Here is a 24,827-nt window from a genome sequence, read left to right as displayed (position 1 = left end):
TTATTTTCTGGCACAGGATCAGGCACATGTGGTCCAAATGAAACAGAAAGAAAATTGTACATATTTTTTAAAAAGGAGTAGGGAGTGAAGTGTGTATTGCTATGTCATTACCTTAGAATCTTGGACTGTAAGTGCCTAGAAGGGAGGTACCAAGTATGTCAAGTAGCCTAATCCCTTAAGTATTAAATAATCATCAGATGGGTTGCCAAACTTCCTCCCATTCTACTTTGACAACAGCCTCAATCTACAAATGAAAAACATTTCTGTGTCAAGTAGTTTAAATGCTATTATTCTGATATGAATGACTGTCTTGAATACAAACAGATTTTAGACATAGAAAATTAAGATCTCTTTCTCCAGAAGGGATGTGGAAGAGATTTAGATAAGAATTGGAGAAAGTCTGACCATGGAAATTAGCCATGTGTTGAAAAGGTTGCATTATTTATATACACTTGTATAGCCTTTGGTCTATTTCAAGAATGCTAGATTACGCCCAATGCCCAAAAGAGAAATAGAAAATTTTTAAGCACAGAAAATATTCATTTGTATGGGCTACAACTAAACGGAACTTTTTGACTGAAAACTCCTCTTTAAGTAGTTTCCTAATATTTGGGATTAGTATTATTTGCAGTGCAGGGATGATAACATTAATCTAAACATATTTCCCAAGCTCTGGTATAACATCATTTTAAGGGAGCATGAGCATGCCCTTGGTGAAACTGAAACACCTACATCTCAAGCATATCTAGATTCAACACGAATCTGTCACATCCCACATTCTAGCAAAAAGATTACTCTAATTTTTACTAAAATAATTACAATTAATGTCACATACAAGTTTTTTTTTAATTTAAAATGAGACGAATATTTCTCAACCACCACCCCATTGACACTTTGGAACAGATAATGCTTCGTTACAAACAACTATCCAGTGCCTTGTAGGGTGTTTAGCAACATCCCAGAGCTCTACCCACTAGATGCTAGTAGCACCGTCCACTTGTAACAACTGCAGTATCTCCAGACATTGCCAAATATCTCCTGGAGTGTAAAATCACCTCCAGTTGAGAACCATTGAATTAGACTGATTTTCAGCGAAAATCTTAATTTGACAGATAACACATTTTTAGAGGTTTTTTATCTCTTGTTAAAGAAGAAAACTTCATAATAATAGTACTTTCGCCCACTTATGAGATACTTTTGTAGTTTTCAAAAAGCTTTAAAACATCATCTCAATTAATTCTCATAACCTAAGAATATAGGTTCTTATGTTCATTTTCATAGATGTGAAAACTGAAAACAGAGAGGGAAATAATTTTCCAAAGATCACTCAGCTGTAGTGCTGGATATGAATATATTTAATTCTAAAGTTAAGCATTGACTATGTAAAGGCAGTATAACTAGTGTGGCTCTTAGCTTTTATATCATGCTTAATTTCAGAATATTAAACTTTTTAAACAATACACATACATTTGTGAAGTACTAACTATTCTATGAAACATTTAAAAATGGGCTCCATTTAAAGTTTTTTTCTTCTATATGTTAAGAGGTAGTATAAAAAATTACGTCTTTTCCTTTAGAATAAAATACACTATCATGGAAAAATATTGTAAAAATATCTAAAATATACTAAGTGTACCTAGTATGTTTACATAGTAAAATATACTATGACTATGACATATATTATAGGTACAAATTTGATCAGAACCAATTCTATGGAAGTCACCTTTAACCCTCACTTTCAAGGTTCTCCCACATCTGGATGATGCTGAAAATGACCTTACATTCTTATACAGTAGCCTCCCTCTGTCTGTAGGGGATACATTCCAAGATCCCCAGTGGATGCTTGAAACCACAGATAGTGCCGAGCCCTATATATGACTATGTTTTTTCCTATACATACATACCTATGATAAAGTTTAATTTATAAATTAGGCACAGTAAGAGGTTAAGAATAATAATTCATAATAAAATAGGAAAATTATAACAATATACTGCAATAAAAGTTACTGTAGATCTTTGCAACCTCAGCATACAATTTTTTTCTTTCCTTAAATTGAGAACTTTCAACTTTTCTCTTAAAGGAAGAATTTTATGGCTTCTTTTTGGCATATCTGAATTGCCAGCATCACTACTCCCATGCTTTGTTGCCATTATTAAGTAAAATAAGGCTTACTTGAACACAAGCACCCTTGTGCATGTGATACCATGACAATCGATCTGATAACTGAGATGGCTACTAAGTGACTAAGGGGCAGGTAGCATATACAGAATGGATACTCTGGACAAAGGGATGAGTCACGTCCCCAGCAGGACCGTGTGGGACACGGCAAGATTTCATCATGCTACTCAGAGCAGTGTCCAATTTAAAACTCATGAATTGTTTATTTCCGGAATTTTTCATTTAATATTTCTGGACCGAGTTTGACCACGTGTAACTGAAACAAAGGAAAGCAAAACCTGGGGAAATAAAATCACGGACTGTACCTACTATCAAGATATCACTATTCCATCAATATGTCACTAAACTACTAAGAGTAAGGTAAACTGTAAGAATGCCTCATTCAATATGTATGTTGCTCTTTGGTACATTTTGTTTTCTTTCCAGGATTATATGACTCCACATCACTGGGTTGCATGACACAGGATCACTAGTCCACCCTTCTCCAAGGAATTACCTAGCTATTGCTCCAAAGGTCTGTGGCCCTTCTCATAAGGATGGGCCAGAATGACATCATCTCTGGATTCTACTTTGCTTTTGAGGTTGTGGTATAGCCCACCTGTAGTCAAATTTTGCCTGTCAAACAATATTACATCACTAAATCTGTGGGGAATTCTTACACTAGCATTATGACTCAACTGGGAATAACATAATGATGTAATCTTGATATGCATCATAGCATCTTATGATGTGTCCCCTCTTTAAAAATCTTTTTAGACAAAACTTTATCACTTAAAAATTAAGTAATTTAAAATTCCTATTACACCTCACCTAGTGACAAACATTTTTAATAGATAGTTAATCTTGGCATTGTCTATTTTACCTGGGAAACATTTTCCAGATCAGAGTATTCCAGTGGCTTATGTGTGAACCTCATTTTTCCTTCTCCACATTACATTTTTTTCCATTCAAACAATATTATAAAGAAAAAATTCACCTTTTCATGTTCTAAATGGTACTATATCCTGCAGAATGGATTCCCCACCCTTGGGATCATTTGTTTTTTATTGGAGCTTGTTTTCATAGCACCTGCTTGTGGTTTCTAAGCTTTTGGATGCACATGGAGTTGGTTTCTTCTTTTCATGTGCGGATGCTCCTGATGAGAAGAGAAAAGAGAGAGCTTCCTTCCATCCAATTTTCTCTCTTTCCCCAGGTTTACACCCAAACTATCCCATCTCTAGGACAAGGGTTGTGGTATTCACTGACCCAAATTAAAGCTTCTCAGAGCTTAAAAACTTTAAGAGATCCATTAAACTGTAAATATCCAACTATCTTCACCATCTCAAACCTAGACAATTCATAATCTTGGGGAGAAAAATGGACTATCCATGGAAAGGAGCTTTGAATATATCTTATCTAGCTTGTAAGGGACAAGGTAGCATTAATGTACATCCACCTACTCTAAGATGCTGTATTAAACTCCCAAGTGCCTTCAGGCAAGTAAGAGACATAAGGCAAGTGCACAGATGACAACAGTACAGAGATAGAGGGATGAGCAGAAGAAGAGATTCCAACCGAGTCATGAGCAGTAAACAAGAGTGAGTACTTCCAGCTGGGAAATCAGGAGGCTCTTCAAGGAGGAGAGGACATTTAGGCTAGAGCTCAAGGATTAGTATAATTTGGCCAGCAAAAGTGGGAGGAAGGGCTTTGAGGACAGAGAATACACTAAGCAAGTGAAAGAGAAAGAAAAGGTGGAGGATTTGGGGTTGTTCTGCTAAATGTAAAGAACTTTATGCAGAAGAGTGCAAACATCACAGTAAGGGGAGTTTATCAACAGCACATGGAGTCTGTTGAAATTTTTCTTCATTAAACCTATCCTATCCCTGACCACCTTGACTTGAAGTGATCTTCTGAAAGCCTAGAGCACTTATTTTTGCCACTCGTTTATCACACAAAAGCCATCAATTCATAGAATTTTAGCACTGGAATAAATATAAATACAGATGATAAAAATGAGAGTCAGTTAGGTTTAGTTATCCTGTCTACTAATAGTTTAAATTTTCGTGCATATATATATGCAAAAACAATCTATTGAGATGTTAATTAGTGTCTCTTCTTCCTTTTGGGAAAATGAAGATTTTCTTTCCAACACACCTCCCCCCCCCCACACACACACATACACACAAACACATGCACGCACTCTCTTCTGTTCATGGAGAAATCCTAGGCCTTTGGGTTCCGAATGCTAGGCTCTTTGGTCTTTAGAGGCTATTGATGGTTTCTGTGGTTCAGAGGAAAAGAGAATGTGCCAGATACCAGAAGACAGTCTCCACCAGACTTTTGTCTGGAAGTCTAGCCTTATTAAGATCATTTAATAAAGATCTTCACTGAGGGGGGAGGGAAATTGAGACTGGACCTTGGATTAAAGGGACAGAAACTGGCTTAATCCCAGCTGTGGTTGCATAGAGACGGAAAGGAGAATCCTAAATCTAAAGTATCTATCATGTCACTCTCTGTCATGTCATCTTATTTTAATTTTCCTTTAATACTTAATGCTACTAATATTATCCATGTTTGTTCAATTGTTTGCTAATTGTCTGACTCCCACACCCTCATCACTCCCAGAAAGTAAGTTCCATCAGGACAGTGAATTTATCTTTCTCATTCGCATTAATTACATCCCCAGCAACATTACTTAGGGTTCCAGCAGGAAACAGATGGCACCTCAAAGGGTGTGAGAAGACAGTTTAATAAAGGGACTTTTTACTGAGGCAGGAGCAATACTTGCAAGAGTAGGAAGGGATGTGGAAAAAAGGCCATGTGATAGAAGCTGTGATCTTAGGTAGAAGAATGTAGGCCTTGCCCAAGGCTAGGTAGGAGCAGGAGAAGGCTTTGAAGAATAGACACTACAGTTTCTCTCTCCTTTTGCTCTCTAAGCTCCTGCCGGTACCCCCAGTGGCCATACTCAACTAGAATCGAGGGAGCCTGGTGCTGCAGACTATAGAGGTTGGTCTCCTAGGGCACACAGCCAGTTGGAGAGCTGATGTAGAGAGGCAAACAGAGAATAACACACACATTTAAAATTCCCTAGATGAATGACTAGGCTATCAAAATGATAGGGGGGTAACCTTCCCTTAACACTTTTTCAGGAAGTGGCAGGAGTGCTGATGAGGCAGCATATACATTTTGACAGCAACAGAACACTAAGAGCATGTGAAATTGGGAGCTAAAAGAGAACAAAAAATATCCCTGTGACCTTGCTTGGCACAGAGTGAGTCAAGATACTTGCCTGCACATGGATTGCGTGAGCTTGGACAGTGGATAACAGCAACCGTGATGGATTGAAGGCTACAGCCCCCTCCAAAACTTTTTAACTATGTAACCCTTCTCTACCCTCTCGCTCAGGTCTCAGTATGACTTTGGGGATGGTTAGAGAGCTCTCCACTGACCTATGCTGAGCATCTAGAAAGTGAGAAACCCAGAACCAGATCAAATTTGATTTAGAAAAATGAACCAGTGCAATATTTTATGAATCCAAGAGTTTTAGAGCAAAATCATTCCTGCTATATAGTACTTATTCTTCCAAATAGATGTTAACCTCCATGAGGGCTATTTAGGCTGAATTGTGTCCCTCCCAAATTCAAATGTTGAACTCTCAACCTCCAGTACCTCAGAATGTGACCATATTTGGAGATAAGATCTTTAAAAATCTGATCGAGTTAAAATAATGTCATTAGGTGGGGTCTTAATTGAATATGTCTGGTATCCTTATAAGAGGAGAGACATCTGCAAGCCAAGGAGAGAGGCATCATAAGAAATCAAACGTGCTGACACCTTGATCTTGGGCTTCTAGTCTCCAGAACTAGGAGAAAATAAATTTCTGTCATTCAAGCCTGTGGTATTTTGTTATGGCAGGTCTAGCAAACTAACATAAGGGCTACGACCACATCTTAAGTTAGTTACACTCCATTATCACAGTATCAGCATGGTACCCTGACTGCCACAGCTACCCTGAATTCTGTGACTTAGCTGTATTGGCTCGTTCTCTCTTTCTAATACATTGGGAGTGTGACAAACAGTGTGTCTTTCATAATTATCTTCTACTTCCATTGTATGGATATGTAAAGTGGAAATAAACCTTACTATTTCAGTAAATTTTTACTTCTTACTAAAGTAGAAAATAACCTTTATCTACTTAAAAGAAATTGAGAAAAATCATATTTTTTATCCAAGGTATTTTAAAGCTTTTACTTGTTCCAATTGTTAGGTGTTTTTGGAAAGACAGGAATTGTGCCTATTGTAATTATGTGTATTACAGCTTCAGACATTCAGCAGAATCTCTGTTCCCAGTCATAGCCAGCATTATTCTGATTCTAGAGCCTTTGCCAGTTGAGTAAAGGTCATGTGGAGGTGAGCAGAATATGAGGTATCTGGCTCCAATTCCACTTGAAACATTAAAGTGACTCCAGATTGATAAAATAGAGAGAGGGAACAGCATGCTGAACTACAAAGATCCCAAACCAGAGTGAGCCAAATGGTACATTCTTGACTAATGGCGACTGGCAATGAAAGGGAGCAGAGATCTTAGGAATGGAACAGAAGCTCCATTTTAGTTTAAGATGTAGGTAGGACATATGAGAGTATTTGCCAGAAAGATGACAGGAAAGTAAACAGCTGGCAGGAAGGACAAGAAAATTGTTAATGTTTTCTGCAAGGATATGAAAACTCATTCTTTTCATGGTAAATACTGGCGGTCAGTGAGATAACAGTAAAGGAGAAAATTAAGGAAGTTAAAAACAGAAACTCTATGAATGTCCTCAGAAAAAGGAAGAGAGGAAATTCTACTGGAGATCTATTTGAAAGAGTGGCAAAAGGAAGAATATGTAATAAAGAAATTGAGAAAGATGAAAATGGTTTAAAGCTTGAGAGAACTATTACCAATTAACAAGCTTTGGTCTAACACCATCACTGAGGCATCATGCAAGTATTTTACATGAACTATGAGTATAGTGGTTATTTCTGTTTTCTAACTGAGGAAATGAGGTTTAGGGAGGTTAACAACTAGCCTGAAGTCATGTACCTTACAAAAGGCTGAGTCAGGACCCAAATCTAGGTTTGCCTAGCTCCACAGCTCTTGCTATAACTAAGCACCAGGCTGAAATTCCATCAATTCTCAAAGTGCCTTTCTCCTACTGTGATCAATAAACTTATTCTGTGGCCTAAACATGTAAATTGTTTACAAATAGCTCATGCAAGCAAATTGCTGGATATATTTGTTAAGTTACCCTTGAATGACTTTGTATCGTGCTTTATTATATCAGACTGATCTATCCTGCCAGGTAAGGGGTACCTCTGTACAATTTCTTTTGTTCAACCCTTAGCACAATATCATTTGCAAATAAGAACTCTTACTGTATATGATTGTATTTGTTAGAACACACTCCAAGGAATGAGATCAGTGAGAGTTCTGGATTCAGAAAACTTATACATTTAGCGTAGAGAAATGTTTCACTTATAAATAATATGAAATTTCTTTCTCCCAACATCTTCTATTCCTTGAATACTAAAATCTAAAGTGTTCCTCTTTGGTTTATGTGCTACTTTGACTACTTAGCAAAATAATTATATTCTAGGATATCCAACAAGATATCTAACTGAGGTAAGTAGGTTTTTATTTACTTCAGTGATGCAATTTACTCAATCAAATATTTTCCCCTTCTCTTGTCAATTGTTTCAGTTGCTCACAGGCAATTCTATTAGGAATGAAATACTGTTAGAGGGAGTTCTCAAAGGGTGCTTTATCTTCATTATATTGAGAATTCTATTCCAAAAGAACCTTTGGGGAAATCTTTTTTACTGACATTCTTTTCTTTCATAGTTTTGTTTCAAACACAGGGACTTTTTCCTGCCAAAGCCTCATTTTTCTCCTTTTTGTCTAAAAGCTGTTTTCTGGAGACTGTTCATTTCCCCCAACCCCCCACCCCACCCCTTGGTGGATCTCATAATGATGATTCTCCTAAGGACACAAGAGAGGGCTTTGCCCTAATCCATATTTTACTAAACAGCCCCAGGAGTGAGAAGGACCTTCCCTAGGATTTGATTAAACAAATTCTTAAAGTCAATAAAATATTTTCAAGTTGTAAGAGAAAGCAGCGTTAGTGCACATTCCCAAGGAGGGCAGACATTTCACTTTTCAGTCATCTTTAAGGAGTATTGTTTGAGATGAAGTGAATTCTCCTTGAGATTAGTTCCAGAAGCTTCAGCCTCTAGGGGCAGTTGCCCGTGAGGATAGTTTATTGAATAGCACAACACTGTTGTGACTTAAGCTATTTCTACACAATTCAGAGCAATTTTATGTGTAACTTTCCTCTGCAACTTTACAGGGTTATTGAAAGGGTAGAAGAAAACAAAGTAGGTAAGACCAGGCAAAGCATGTGATTAAGTTGAATCTGAGGTAAAATAATATGACTTACCCCTGGGAGAAATGAAAGAGAAAGCTACTTGTTAAATACAGTAGATTAGCAATGTATATGTGAGGTGTGAGGATAAAAAAGATTAGATTAAATATATTAGACTGATATATGGAGCCTATTTTTATGATTAAATAGGCGTGGTTAAGAAAACGATACAATTGAATGTTCAGTAAATGGTTAAATTGAACCAAGTTGGTTAAAATGCAGCTTGTTAACGTCACATTTACAGATGCTAAAATATCCATCCACAATATCCAATGAGGAGAAGTCTAGCAACTAAGTGGTTAATTTGATCCCCATCCATAAGCATAGAGATTCATTTATCTGAGGGGGAAAAAGTCCCCTACAGGCATAGGATTCTCCCAGTTGTCTGATAATAACAAACAGGCTGACTAGAAACAAACGGTGTAAAATCTCCATGTTATGTGTTCAGTAGATATAGTTTAAATATTAAATCTAGCTTTTCTTTTTCCTAATGTCAACAATGCAGACAAATAACAGGCCTTTGGAGAAGGAGGATTTTTTAACTTTGAGATAATTTAATTCTGTCCCAGCAGAGAATCAAAGAATCACAGGAGAAAATATATTTTCTCTCTCTCTCTCTCACACACACACACAATAATGAGCGTCTGATCTGTTGCAGTATAGGAGCCCTGGGAATAAAGCATCTTGTTGGGAATCTCTGTAGTATTTTATTAGACAATCATGATTAATGTCACAGAATTTAAGCAATGTTTGAAAAGAAGTCAAAATGTGCCACAAAAATTCACTTGATTGTGCCAGTGGGAATATTTCCTAACATAGTCCCAAACTTCAAAAATAGTATACAGCATACAAATGGATTAAGGGACAGGGTCCATCCATTTCTTCCCAAGTATATTTAATTTATTTAACAGAAAAATGTTGGGAAAATGGTGACTCTCATTAGCATGAGAAAGGAGCGTCCAGTGGTGTCTATACACTGGATTGTTCACATGTTGTTTTTCCCAGGGCGAGGGGGGTATTTGAATTTCTTACTGCTTCATGTCACCAGTCTGTAACGCAGATTGTAACTTTAAGATGTTATCTCCTGGCTATTCAGATAAACAGCCCATTATGTTTTTATGGTGGGCAGTTCTGAATCCTTAGGGGATTAGAAGATATTGGCTGGAGTTTAGTCCCTGCTAGACTATCAAGGGGTCCAGGGGATCTTGTTCAGACTATATCTTTAAGCAAACACCTCTCTCATAATGGCGTCTCACACTGTCTTCTTGGCCATGGACTTCAAAAGCTGATTGCAGGGAGGCCCAAGGAGGCAATAACCCTTAATATAACAGAATCAGTCTAGAAGGGACAGACAGGGCAAAGGTAAGGCGTCTCTGAGGTTGGCATTTGTGTGTTTAGCCACATGGGGTGAATAGGGGCCATCTGTTCTTGAATCTGCTAACTCATCGTTTTCACACCATCCTAGGATCAAGTACATTTCATGCTTATTGGTGTGAGCACCATAGAGCTTTGCCAATCCTAATGATACATATTTTAATTTTATTTACCTTAGCTCTCTAAATAAAGAAAGGATGTGTAGGTAAAAGTGTGTGTGCATGTGTGTGTGTCTGTCTATGTGTGTCCGGGGAATTTGAGTTGTTCTTTGTACACTTAAAAGTAAGACTATCACAATTAAAACTAAACTCAAGTACGTATTCATAAAACTCATACATCCTTTGGGCAGTGGAAAAAAAACTCTGGAATGCCATGCTGCTGGAATTCTTTTTGAGTGTACTGTGTGACCTTTTTTTTTAAATTAGAGAAACTCCCTGTTTGAGACCCATATACAGAGGACTCCCTCTTCTGTCATCTTTCAAATAGTTGTGTGTACTATCAACTATTACAAAGAATACTTCATTTCAGAAAACACAAAACATTTTCCATTTTGAGATCTTTAAATAAGAAATAGAAACTTGAATTTTTCTGTTAGTACTTTCAAACCCAATATAAAATTGTTTTTTATATGCCAGGTCATACAGAGTGTGTAGCTTACTAAACATTAGATATGATAAATGTGGATATTTACCTTTATCCACTCTACTGGTAGATGACAAATCATATTGAATAATTAAAAGCTTATACTTTGATTTTAAATATTATTAACCCATTGTATTCATATTAATTATTTTGTAAGGTAAGTTAGCCACCGTGTCTTCTGAAGGAAGAATTTAGATACTATTAATTTTAATTTTGGACTAAAAGAAATAATTAAAATTTGTATCTTCTGGAGCCTATAAAATTTTAAAAGTACAATTTAATCAATAGAAAGTTAGTTGAAACTTGCTACTAGTGGGTGACAGTCTTCCCTTACTAACATCTTTAACACAATCTAACCCAGGCTGTCAGATTCTTTGTGAATCTCAGTAAGGACAATGAAAAAGAAGGAATCAGGTTCACATTCAGGTATAGGAAGAGTGAGTAACTTTCAGAAAAAGTGACACCAGTCCTAATACCAGGGCACTGAGTTAACTCAATCATACTGATTGCCATTTACCACCTAAGAGCTCGGTTCAAATCTAAAGACAACAAAGTGCCCTCTATTGATGGGACATTGAATTAGCATTTTGATTCTCAAAGAGAACAGTCCATAGCGCATGCAGACGTTATGTTTTCAATCAGTGACCATAGCAAATACATGCTAAGATTAAAACAGATTTCTCATTAATAACAGTTTGCTTGGTGGAGATTCCAAAACCTAAGTCCATACTTTGGATACTTTCCCTAGACAATACTTTTCTAACTCAGCAATCTTCATGCTTTTCTGGAAGCATAATCTTAACAGCATTTGAAAAACTAAATACTGTCTTGCATATTTTAAAGGAATGTCTAATATTTTTATGATTTAGTATTTTTTAAAGGATGTATTTTAAGCATACTGTATAAGTGCTTTAAAAACAGTTCCTCAAAATATTGGACCTCTTGATCTAGTTTATTCAATTTATGGAAAATGTCCACCATACAATAGAATTGGCAATGCCAGTCCTCTGCCTCACCAATCATCTAAACCAGACTCACTTTTTTTTTGGCAGGAAAAAATATTATTCCCTTTTTCCATTCAAATATTGACAGTGAATTTCAACATAGGGAGAATGATGATGGACAGACGGATGGATAGATGGATAAATAGATATGATAGGTAGGTGGATATATACATACATACGTACATACGTACATACATGCATGCATATATAGACCCACACGGCCTTTTTGTGAGGCCAATAAAATGAGATGCTGCCTCTCTTTATATTGCTTACCAAAACTCACTTTGTTTTGTGGTCACAAGAGACTCCTTTAGATATAACGCATTCTCTTAATCACCTTCCTTCACACACTCCAAACACTATCTACATGAGGCCACCCATATTTTCATGAAAATACAATGCACTTTTAGGATTACTTTTAAATTTATGTGAAATTTCCTTAGTTGTCTGTTCCATTGCCAAGTAACACTCAAAGTTTCATGCCATATTTAAGTTACCTTGTCAGCAAGGTCTTTCCTCAACCAGGTTAACTGATCTCCTTCCTCACCTGTTATAACTATCCACTGGTTATTATAATAAGTATTTTACATCTATATTGCCATAACTGTATACATGTCTCTCTTAATAGACAATGCCTATTTATCATATTAAAGACTCAAAAATGTTTTTAAGTGAAACAGATGAATCAATGAATGATTCAATAATTAATAACTAGTTCCACTGAAAAATGTCTAAAATAGTGCTTTGAAAGGACAATAGCCACATATAAGGTCATGCTCTAGAAGAGGTGGTTTCTTTAAATGTACAAAGTATGTTTTGCTAATCTCCATACACACAAAAATTTACATGTTATTATTATCCTTCTTTATTCCTGAAGAGACTGATTCATAGGAGACATTTTAAGAATGACAATAAAAAGCAGCAATCTAGAAAAACCATACGTGGACGCGCTGTTTTAATAACATTAGATCCATGCCATTGTTCCTTGGTGGCAAAACCCTTAGCTGGAATGGGGAGACAATGTTAAAAAAAAAAAAAAAACAAATTTTAGAAGGATATTTGGATGGGGAAAAAAATCTTTGTCCTATAATTACTTATAAAATCTAATTATACCTCTTTAACATATGTTAACAAACAGGAAATAAAATTTAAAAACAAAAAATAATTTTAAAATATTATACAGAGAATTATAGCCTGTCATTCATCCTTTTTGGTTGCCAAATCAAGCAGCTTAACCAGAGCTTCTCCAGCATAACATGGTCAAATTGAATGTGACCTACAACTTTGATCATTTGATACTCTGCAGATGAAGGCAGCAGAAGCCCCCCGACAGCATCCCTTAAACGATTTGTGCAAAATTGTAATACTGGATTTTAGGAGCCATGTGATATTTACCTCTTCTCTTATACTAGATATAGTCTAAGAAAACAGGGAAAATTGATAAAGTCCTAGAGTTTTGATGAAACGAATTCTCCCAAGTCTTTGAGACTTATTTAGATTTCAGAAATTACTCAATAAGAGATCATTTGAGAGACCTTACTAATTTTTCCCCAAACAGCAGCCAAGTTTTAATATACATCTAATATATAGGACTTATATCTTCATATTTACTTAACACTTTCTGTTATAAATAAGAAGGTGGAAAAACATCACTAAAGCCATTTCTAAAAAATTCAGTCAGACTAGATTTTGTTCAACTAGCATTTTTTTCATGATTTAAACTTTAAAAATAGGAAATGTTAGTGAAAACAAGCTTTGAGACATTCCTGGAAGTTACAGGTCATGATTTTATACTAGAAAAAAATTAGCATCTGCATTTTCTGAATTGAATGAACACACGTTGCTAAATCTTTTAGAATGTCATTGAACACAGAGGTAGTTTAAAATGCCTTATTCTTCTTTGTTCATGCTGATGGTCTCAGGAATTGAGAATTAATTTTCTTTGTTGGACGAGTTAGAGCTTAATTTATCTACCTTCTTTGTTTCTCAATAGACATCCTTTACACTAAAAGTTTCAAAAATATAATTTGCACTTTGAAGGTATTGGGTCAGAACTGGTAACTCTGAAGCAAAGTTCTTTCTTCTCTAACAAGCCACAGGTCCTCAGGAGTGGCGTGTGACCTGTTTTCACCATCATTAACAAAATGACTTTTTGTACAAAAGGAAAGACTTTTATACCTGAAAATAAAATCTTGTGACACATTGTGAAAATTATTTGGTCTGACATTGGGTTTTATTATGCTTTGTGTTATTCCTGAGGAACAAAGAAGATCATGCTAAAGAATGAAAAAGAAAACACTTAAGGGAGTCTGGGCAGTTTTAACAGCATGAGTGAAATACAACACCAAACAGGATGTCTCTATTCCCTTTGAACTTGAGGCATCCCATGGACCCTAAGCTACCGAATTCTCTGGTTAGTTATGTGGTGCCAGACATTCAGTGGCACTTAATGAAGATAAGTTTCTACATTGTACTTTTAAAAGTAATGGTGAATGAATCCTGCCTGACCTGAGTGTTTTATCAAAGTCTTTGTGAAGTTGGAGAAAATGTTTTCTTGGGTTAAAATAAAGCAATTGTCCACTTTCTATTTTTTTTTTTTCATTCACTGCCAATAAATCTTCAAATCAGTAGGGAGAAATATTTCCACATTTTTGTTTCAAGAATAAATGTAAATATTTGTGTTTGTTCATTTATATTGAAACATAAATAAGACTCTAATGGAAAATAAAATTTAAACTTAAGCATCAATAGAATGTTTCTCATTAAATATTTCCTTTCATAAACAACACTTACAATTTCCTACATATTAAGAAAAGTTTCTTCTTGATCTTTCCCTTTGTATTAATGAAATATGTACCTGCTCTTTTTTGAGGTTTCCCTGATTATACAAATAGTTTCTTTATGGTTCTGTAGTTAAGTAGTACAAAATCCACCTCTAGGACACTGCCATTCCTCTCTTTTGGAAATATATTCATAAAGAAAGTGGCTAAGCACAATTAAATAATGCTTATTGTTACTAGGCTTGTATTTAAAGTCCCTTTTCAGGAAACTCTTGGAAAGTGGGTGGAATAAAAAGCTTAAGCTTCTGATTGAATGCAAACCTCAAGATTGTACTGTCTAGCTTCACAAGAGAATATGCGAAAAAGATCTATCTGATGCTATCTGAAGGGAAGGCGCTGCCTTCTTATTTTTGATTTTTCAATATAAACATCAACTGATTCTACCTTATCAAAAATTTTCTTCTTTCATAAAGAGATAACACTCTAATTCAGACAAAGTATACATTGACCTAATAAAAATTTAAAGTAATTCCCTTCACGAAGTAATCTTTAGAATAGGATTTAGTGACTCACTCTTATGATCATGCCATGGTCCCTTTAATCAGCAATAATTAGAACCCTTCCATAATACCAATTCCAAGCATTCTCCTCTCTTATCATTATCTCCTATCTTGTGAGTTTACTCCCACTACTACCACAACTGCAATAATTTGGGGATCTGCAATTCATTGATTCTATCAATTTTTCATTTCTCTTATACTCCTTATTTTCTTACTTCTCTCCTTTAACTAGTTTAAAATTCATAGTACATCAGAAAATCACTTCCCTGTCTCTTTCACTCTAATTCAACTCTGGTTCAACTCTTGTTCAACATGGCTGGGGAAAATGACATAGTTATGTTGAATTATCTCACTTTGAAGTAATGTGTATGAAACTTATGTGGGCCCTCAATGTTGCTCCATGACATCTTCTCCGAGTAGATTCCCTTTTCCACTCTCCTAGCTAATTATGTCATATCTTCTCTTTAGTTTTCAAACCTCCAAAATTTCCTCCCCACTGTCATTCTCAGTGGTGACCTTGGTTCCTATTTCACCAAAGAAGAAGTCAATCGGAAGCACACTTCATAAATCTCCTACCACTGCATTCAAGCACCTGCCAGCAACTGGATCCATGTGTTCTGCTTTTTCCACTGTTACTATGGATAAACTGTCCATGTATCTAAGGCCAAACCTTCCATTTGTGCGCTAGATCTCATTCTCTTCATAAATTCAAGAACATTTCTCCAGAAATTAATTCACTCCTCTCTCTATGACAGAACCAGTTTTTTGCTTTGTACTAGATCATTCCTAGCATCACACAAATATGCTGTTATTTTTACTAATATTATTTTTTAAAACACTCATTTACTCTCCTCTCTCTACCCACTGTTCCATTTATCTAATCCCCTTTAGAGCAAAATTCCTCAAAAGATGAGTAGTTTATCCATGTAGTCTTTAATTCCTCCTCCAATTCTCTCCTCTAATTAAGCTTTTAACTCATCAAGCCCCTCATTGACAAGAACAGCAGTAACCTGTGTGTTACTGAATTTAATGACCAGGTCTTAACTTACTTGCCCCATCCACAACATTTAATTTAGTACAGCTGATTATGCTCTCTTCTTTGAACTGCTTGCTTCATTTAGGTTCTAGGACACTCAGCTGCTCCTCATCTGGCTCCTCCTCATGACTCTGATATCGTAATGTTAGAGCGTCCCAATCTCAGTCTTTAGATCTCTTCTCTACACACACTTGCCTTATAGGGGATCTCATCTTTGCTTATGGCTTTAAATACCATCTACTTGCTAACAACCACATTTATATCTTTAGCTCTGACTTCTATCTTGAACTCAAAGCACATTTATCCAATTGCCTTTTAGACAGCTCCACTCAAATGTCTAAGGAACATTTGAAATCCAATTGTACAGAGCTGAACACCTAATCATCAGCTCAAACCTGCTTCCACAACCTTCCCCATTTCAGTTAACATTAACTCCTTTCTATGTGGTGTTCAGATCGAAAACCTTGGCGTTATCATTTACTCCTCCACCTCTACCTCCCTCTTACTCCAGGTCCAGTCTGTCAGCAAAGCCAGTTCACTTACCTTTAAAATAAATCAGAATATAACCACTCGTCACCACTTCCACCTTCCTTTTCCCTGTTCACTCCACCTCAGTCATACTTGCCTCCATGTTCCTTGAGCACTCCAAGGAACTTCTGCCTCAGGGCCTTTGCCCTGCCTGTTCTCTTGCCTACAATGCTCTTCCCTGTGATGGTCTCAAGCTTCCTCCCTCATCACTTTCCAGTCTTCATGTAAATGTCACTTATGAGTGAGGCCCTCTCTGACCATCTTTTTTAAAACTGCAAATCTCACTTCTTGCAGCATAAGCTGATCCCTTCCCTACTTTAATTTTATTCATAGCAATATCAACTCCTAATGTACTCTGTTTACTTATTTATTTTGTTTGGTCTTTAACCTCTAGAAAACACTCTCCAGAAGAACTTTCTGCAATGATGCACATGTTCTCTATCCGTGCTGTCCAATGTGGCAGCCACCAGCTATGTGTGGCTACTGAGAACTTGAAATATATAGTTTAATTAACTTAAATTTAAGTTTAAATCATCACATGCGGCCAGTGGTACCCTTTTAGACAGCACAGCTTGGATATACAAGCTGCATAAGAAGAGGGAGTTTTGATTTTTTCAGACTTATAGAACCCTAGGACCTACAACATCATCAGGCACACTATAGGTGCCCAATGTATTTCTGTTGAATGAATTAAGTACTTCCTTTGCTTTCTGGTTTCATTTCCCTGTTTAAACATCGACACAGGCCATGGTATTTGGTTGATGAAGGGAGCACAGGTTACACCTTAGCTCTCATTAACCCTGCGGTGCCCTTTGTGCAAAGCACAAACTGCACAACTGCAGGTGGCCACCCTGAGTGAGTGACTTGGTTTACAGATAATTACCAGTTGTTTAGAGCCTGCAGCTTTCTCTCTTTTTGAACACCATCGTCACCATTAATGTGAAAAGAAGGGCAGGGACACAGTGGGAGAGCCCTAGATGTGGAGGTGTTTGCCTATCTCTGTGTACTGTCACTGCCTTAATGACAAAGGGACTTTGAGCTCCTTTTTTTTTCTTCAATCTTTGTGCCTACATGAAACCCTCTGTAGACTCTCCACACTCAGCTTCAGAAGAAGGGCCAAATGTAAGAAGCATCAAGCAACAGCTAGGGAGGAAAAAAAAGAAAAAGATCAAACATAAATTTAGGCTCCGTAAACTCAATAGTAATTGTCCTTAGAATATAAATCTCATCTCTCTACCAAGAATAAAATTTTGCGCAATCGTACATGGGGAAGATTTAACATCATTGTATGTCTGGGACAAAATCAACTACACTTTCCCGAGATCTCTGGGTTTGTTTCTGTGCCTTCAATCTCCTTTTCCCACCTCATATTGCCCCTTTACTTATTTGTTAATAAAGCCTTATGAGAGAATAGGTACACAGAAGCTCGGGTTTACCTCTTTCTGTCTTCACAGGGTAGGGCCAAGTCCTTCATGGTGGAGAGATTTATGCTCTCAATACACAAAATGACCTTCCAGGAGAGAAGGAAAAAGAGTGGAAATAGCAGAGATGGGGAGAGATGTAGCTATTTCAACCAAAGAGTGAAGTTAATAAACTTGGATCCCCTATGGTGACAAGTCCTAAATGTGTCCTGGTCCCTGCCTCTCCTTGTTCTCAAGGTCAATTTCTGATCTAAACATAGACAGAAAAATACATTTTTACCAGCTCTAAAAACAGACCACTTTTGAATTCCAGCTGCAGCTCTTTAATAAATCTGGCCATTTTTTATGATTTAGTTTCCTCACCTGTAAAATAGGGATCATAGCAATATTGCTTATTTTACAATGTTGTTATAAAGATTAAAAAAGTAAATGTGGCGTGCTTACTATAGATTATAAGCACTTATTAAATGCTTGTAGCTCTTGCACTTCGAGATAGAGAATTTTAAACCATTCCATTTGTTGGCTCAAACTCTTCGTTTTACAGATGAGGACTGGAGACATCAATTCTTTAAACAGATTTTTAGTGTCTGAAGCAGGATTAGAACAAAAGTCTCTTACTTCCTATTTAGCATACTTTTCAACACACCACTCTAATACTCACCGTGTCCCCTTATTCCTTTCCCTTCTTTTCTTGACTGTTACATGGAAAATAAAAGGAGTAATCAAAAGTGGGAAAATTGGAGGGGGAAATTGTGGCTTTGGTTGCAAGTAAAAAGTTACTTAACATTCTGCTCTTCAAGTTTTTTCTTCTGTGATGTGGGAGTGATCAAACAGATCAGCTGGAAGTGCTATGCCCCCTGCCCCCAGAGGGAACAGATCGGTTCACACAGAGACCTGCCAGACAGTTGTAACGCCAATGCTTCTGTCCCATGTAGAAGGTGTTCTAGGGCTGCCTCTAAATAGATGAGGCAAGTGTAGGAGTTTTTAGCTTACAGATGATAAAATTTGTAAGCCTTTTGGTGATTTGTTCTATTGGGATCAAGAGTCGATTGTAACTAACTCTCCTGTTACCAAATACCTGAACACCACCTCTGGAGGGAGTCGTGCAACGAGCTGCAGCAGCAGGCACACTGCAAAGAATAAGAGCTGGACTCTCCAACAAGCTTGGGCTTTTGCTTTGGCCTGGCACTTATCAGTTATTACGTCTGCTACTTAATGATTTACTCTTAGAGGGCCTGCAGTGGTGGTGTCTTTTCCTAATTGCTGATCTCATTTTGCACCCTAGTGCCAAATAGTTCCCCTGAGACTACTGAGTAAAACAACAGGAAAAGTTCCAATAATCATCACCATCCTTAACAAAATGCAGCTCTTAAAGTAGATGACCTTCCTGGAACCATCCCAAGCAGCCTGACACTCCTCTGTTTTCTTTAGACACTTCATGAGCCTGTCAGTTACTGAAATTAGCTACATTTAATAAACAATTCCCTCTGCTGGCTACTTGGACAATAAAGTGATTTGAGGGACTCATATGTGTGCCTTATTTAGATGATTACCCTAAAACAGGATAGAAATATTGTGCATAAGGACAGGGCTGTGGTGAAAAGCCTTTGACTAGAAATAAAACATGTGAGAATACTGTTTATAGTAGATCCAGAAAACTGCAAATAGATGAACAGAGCTGGCAACATATTTTGAATTTGAGATAAGTGATTTTAAATGAGATGACTAGATTTTATATAGTGCACAAATATGTGCCACGAAACCCAGATCAGACAGACTCACCAAAATATCCTACACTGTTGGAGTTAAGTAAGGGTCGGCCAAATAAATTAAATCCTGAGTGTACTACCCTGGCCTAATTGTCGGGTCTCCCTGGGCTTACCTTTGTCTTTTCATCACTAGCTCCACCTATCATTTTATCTTTCTATTTTCTTCTTATTTTAAATTTTATATCATAGTACTATCAATTTTCCATAGTAATGCAAAAATAAACATTCTCTCTTATGTTATACTGTAGTAAATTTCCTTACTTTATAGTTTTAAAAAAATCTGCTTTTGAAAAGGTCATCAGTCACAGTCAATTTGCTATAATCCCAATCACTAATAGAAATGTTCCCTCAGTTTTATTCCTTGTTTTTATCTTAAGCAACATGAGTTGCTTTTTTAAAGCAACAAGAGTCTCTTTTTTTATGCATGTGACAAATCTTTTAGATGTTTATGAAACTTCTTATTAAATTAAGAAGTTTGCTATTTGTCCCAAATATCATTAGCCTGCACTACCTATATGAGCTTGGCTAGCTAGACTGACTCCCTGTTATGTAGATGTCTGGGAGATTCATTCCATTGACAGACGTAATCTCTCAAAATCTATGGACTTATGCATTTTGTTAACAGTTGTTCATTATTGCAGTTTTCATCTGAAAATTATTTTGAAGCACTTAAAAGCCAGATAGTTATATTTTGTTATCAAGACACAGATCTGGAACTATTCAACTCAAATTAGAGTAATATATTATGAATGTATTAAACTGGTGATCCAGAGCACTTTGAAGGCACGTAAAAATTTTAAGACTGTCTAATATTGGCTAACATTTGCTGAGTGCTCACTAAATGTAAGTCTCTAGGTTGAAAAATGAGCTGTCTTATTTAATCTTCACAAACCTATGAAATAGACAGTCCATTTGCATATGGTGAAATTGGGTCCCACTAAGGTAAAGTAAGTCGTGCAAGGTCACACAATTAGAAAACTGGCAGAGCCAAGTGTTGGTCCTAGAAAGCTATATTCCAGAGCCTGTTTTTTGAACCACCACCTAATATTGCCTAGTAGGCTGGTTATTGTTTCGTTTCATTTTGTTTCTTTTTTTCCTTCCTTCTTTCTTTTTTTTATAGAAACAAACATGGTACAACATGAATACTTATGAAAGTATCTCGAATATGCACCCATACACAAATTTTCAAGTAAAAGGAAAAACAATAGATTGACTTTGTAGAACTTAAATACATTTTAAATTAGGTCATTTGATTTCTTTAAGAGAATAATCATCCAATAAATGAAAGTCAATAAATATCTTTTGAGCAGGGACAATGAGTGAGGTGATGTTTTAGGTCTGTGGATATACAGCAGTTAACAGCACATAATAGCCTCAAAGTGCATAGTTGTAGCAAATAGCGATTAGAGAAAGTGATGGAGGATGATTGGGAGGTGGGCACAGTGGTCAGGGAAGATCTCAGTAGGTGATATCTGAGCTGAGTACATAGCCAGGGAACAATAGACAGAATTCCAGACAGAAGAAATATCCTGGGACAAGACCCTGACATGAGTCTGGCATGTTAGAGAAATGTAAAGAATTACGAGGCTGGAGCAGAATGAACAAGGGGAGGACCAAGGAGGATATGAAGTGGAGAGAGGTCATGTGTGGTAAGAAGTGCAAATTATATTGTAGTTGCAGGAAGAGAATATTAAGTATAGGACTGATCTGTCACAGGTGGCCACTGACTTGGTAAAATAATTTCTGAAATAGGTAGTTCCTCCAGTTTACAGACAAATTCTATCAAGTTAGAGAAAAGAGGAAAACAATAGGGAATAAAGACCTTGCCCATAGATTTATATCATTATATATGACTCCACATAAATCATTCCTGAAAAAAGGTTGAACATTAGAAAAACAAGCAGTAAACAAAGCAGAGATTTACAAAGTGATGTTCATAAACTTAGGCATTTCTGTTTCATGTCTATCATTAAAATAAACATCTAATTATTTTATACACGTGACTCATTTAGATTGAAAAATTCCACACATTAAAAATTTGAAGCAGGACAGCCCCAGTGGCTTAGTGGTTAAGTTTACCACACTCCACTTTAGCAGCTCAGGTTCAGTTCTGGGGCGCAGACCTACCTCACTCATCTGTCAGTGGCCATGCTGTGGTGGTGGCTCACATACAAAAGAAAAAAGAGGAAGACGGGCAACAGATGTTAGGTCAGGGCAAACCTTCCTCAGAAAAAAAAAATCTGAAGAAATGATAGGAGGAGATAAATAAGAGCTTACAATCTGGTTAGATCCAAAACAATTTCTTAGAGAACAAAGCTGGCACTAAGATTTTTAGACAGAGTGAAGGTGGAAGATGGGATGAGAAAACTTCTGTAAAAGAAGTAGTGCATTTTAAAAGCAAACTGGAAGAAAATTATGCATCTCTGTCTCACCAATTTTCATATTTGTTTGATTGAAAATACATCAAATTCTGAAATCAAGAGAAAGCTCATTTCTACAGAACTCTTCCTACCAAGGGATCTGGCAAAGTTCATGGTACTCTACTAAGTAACAACTACTTTATTTAGGTGAAGAGATAAGGGAAAATTCACGGAAGTGACTTTTGGTTTGAAACTACCTGATGGAACTATTGGGCAGAGAGGCCAATTAACCATAACTCTCTGGAATAATAAGAGCTTGTAGTAACATATATATGTGGCATACAAGAGACACAGTTCAGACTTAAAGACACTTACAAACTGAAAGTGAAGGGATGAAAAAAGATACTCTGTGCAAATGGCAAAGAAAAGAAATCTGGGGTAGTAATACTTATATCAGACAAAATAGACTTTAAAACAAAAACTGCAACAAAAGACAAAGAAGGGCACTACATAATGATAAAGTGAACAATTCAACAAGACGATATAACACTTGTAAACATTTATGCACCCAACATAGGAGCACCTAAATATATAAAGCAATGATTAACAGACATAAAAAGAGAAATAGACAGTAACACAATAATAGTAGGGGACTTTAACACTCCACTTATACCAATGGATAGATCATCCAAACAGAAGATCAATAAGGAAACACTGGACTTAAATGACACATTAGACCAGATGAACTTAATAGATATATAGAACATTCCATCCAAAAACTGCAGAATACACATTCTTCTCAAATGTACATGGAACATTCTCCACAACTGATCACATATTAGGCCACAAAACAAATCTCAATGAATTTAAGAAGATCGAAATAGTACCAAGCATCTTTTCTGACCACAATGGTATGAAACTAGAAATCAACTGCAGGAAGAAAATCAGAAAAGCCAGAAAAATGTGGAGATTAAACAAAATGCTACTGAACAACGATCGGGTCAATGAAGAAATCAAAGGAGAAATCAAAAAGTATCTGGAGACAAATGAAAATGAAAATACAGCATGCCAAAATCCATGGGATACAGCAAAAGCAGTTCTAAGAGGGAAGTTTATAGCAATACGGGCACATCTCAACAAACAAAAAAAACCCCAAACAAACAATCTAACAGCACACCTAAAGGAACAGGAAAAGGAAGAAACAAAGCCCAAAATCAGTAGAAGGAAGGAAATAATGAAACTCAGAGCAGTAATAAGTGAAACAGAGACTAAAAAAACAAGAGAAAAAAATCAATGAAACTAAGAACTGATTCTTTGAAAAGATAAACAAAATTGATAAACCTTTAGCTAGACTCCCCAAGAAAAAAAGAGAGAGGGCTCAAATAAATAAAATCAGAAATGACAGAGGAGAAATTACAACAGACACCTCAGGAATACAAAAGATTATAAGAAAATACTACAAAAAGCTATACACCAACAAATTGGATAATCTAGAAGAAATGGATAAATTCTTAGAAACATACAACCTTCCAAAACTGAATCAAGAAGAAGTAGAGAATTTGAATAAACCAATCACCAGTAAGGAGATTGAAACAGTAATCAAAAACCACCCAAAAAATAAAAGTCCAGGACCGGACAGCTTCCCTGGTGAATTCTACGAAACACTCAAAGAAGACTTAATACCTATCCTTCTCAAACTCTTCCAAAAAATTGAAGAGGAAGGGAAGCTTCCTAACTCATTCTATGAAGCCAGCATTACCCTGATACCATAACCAGACAAGGACAACACAAAAAAAGAAAATTACAGGCCAATATCACTGATGAACATCAATGCAAAAATCCTCAACAAAATACTAGCAAAGTGAATATGACACTATATTAAAAAGATCATACACCATGATCAAGTAGGATTTATTCCAGGGAAGCAGGGATGGTTCAACATCTGCAAATCTATCAACGTAACACACCACATTAACAAAATGAAGAATAAAAATCACATGATCATTTCAACAGATGCAGAGAAAGCATTTGAAAAGATACAGCACCCGTTTATGATAAAAACTCTAAATAAAATGAGTATAGAAGGAAAATACCTCAACATATATGACAAGCCCACAGTTAATATCATTCTCAATGGAGAAAAACTGAAAGCTATCCCTCTAAGAACAGGAACCAGACAAGGATGCCCACTTTCACCACTTTTATTTAACATAGTATTGGAGTCCTAGCCAGAGCAATCAGGCAAGAAAAGAAATAAAAGGGATCCAAATTAGAAAAGAAGAAGTGAAACTGTCACTCTTTGCAGATGACATGATTTTATATCTAGAAAACCCTAAAGATTCCACTAAAAAACTTTTAGAAACAATAAAGGAATACAGTCAAGTCGTGGAATACGAAATCAACGTACAAAAATCGGTTGCGTTGCTATACACTAACAACGAAGTAGCAGAAAGAGAAATTGAGAATACAATCCCATTTACAATTGCAACAAAAAGAATAAAATACCTAGGAATAAACTTAACCAGAGGTGAAAGATCTGTACACCGAAAAGTATAAAACATTGTTGAAAGAAATCGAAGAAGACACAAAGAAATGGAAAGATATTCCATGCTCTTGGATTGGAAGAATTAACATCGTCAAAATGCCCATACTTCCTAAAGCAATCTATAGATTCAACGCAATCCCTATCAAAGTTCCAACAACATCTTTCATGAAATAGAACAAAGAATCCTAAAAT

General features: G+C 36.3%; 1 protein-coding gene across 27 annotated transcripts in view; it reads right to left on the bottom strand.

Moving 5' to 3' along the window:
• HDAC9 (histone deacetylase 9) overlaps positions 1–24,827 on the bottom strand; it is an 866,113-nt gene that overhangs the window by 92,392 nt on the left and 748,894 nt on the right. The window contains exons 22-23 of one of the 27 annotated variants that reach the window (XR_011503369.1): positions 17,977–18,050; positions 8,148–17,683 (exon numbers count right to left, since the gene is read on the bottom strand). The exons of 25 other annotated variants lie outside the window; for them this stretch is intronic. Coding sequence is in view for 1 of the 2 variants with exons in the window: in XM_070509810.1 (XP_070365911.1) it covers positions 17,673–17,683 (11 nt within the window). In the remaining variant the exon portion in view is untranslated. Of the gene's footprint in view, positions 1–8,147; positions 17,684–17,976; positions 18,051–24,827 lie in introns of those variants that run through there. One more of the 27 variants, XM_070509810.1, reaches the window with a different exon arrangement.

The sequence above is a fragment of the Equus asinus genome, chromosome 1 (genome assembly GCF_041296235.1).
Source record: "Equus asinus isolate D_3611 breed Donkey chromosome 1, EquAss-T2T_v2, whole genome shotgun sequence".
Lineage (NCBI taxonomy): Eukaryota > Metazoa > Chordata > Mammalia > Perissodactyla > Equidae > Equus > Equus asinus.
Note: the sequence above shows the minus strand (reverse complement) of the source record. Positions and strands in the feature narration are given on the sequence as shown.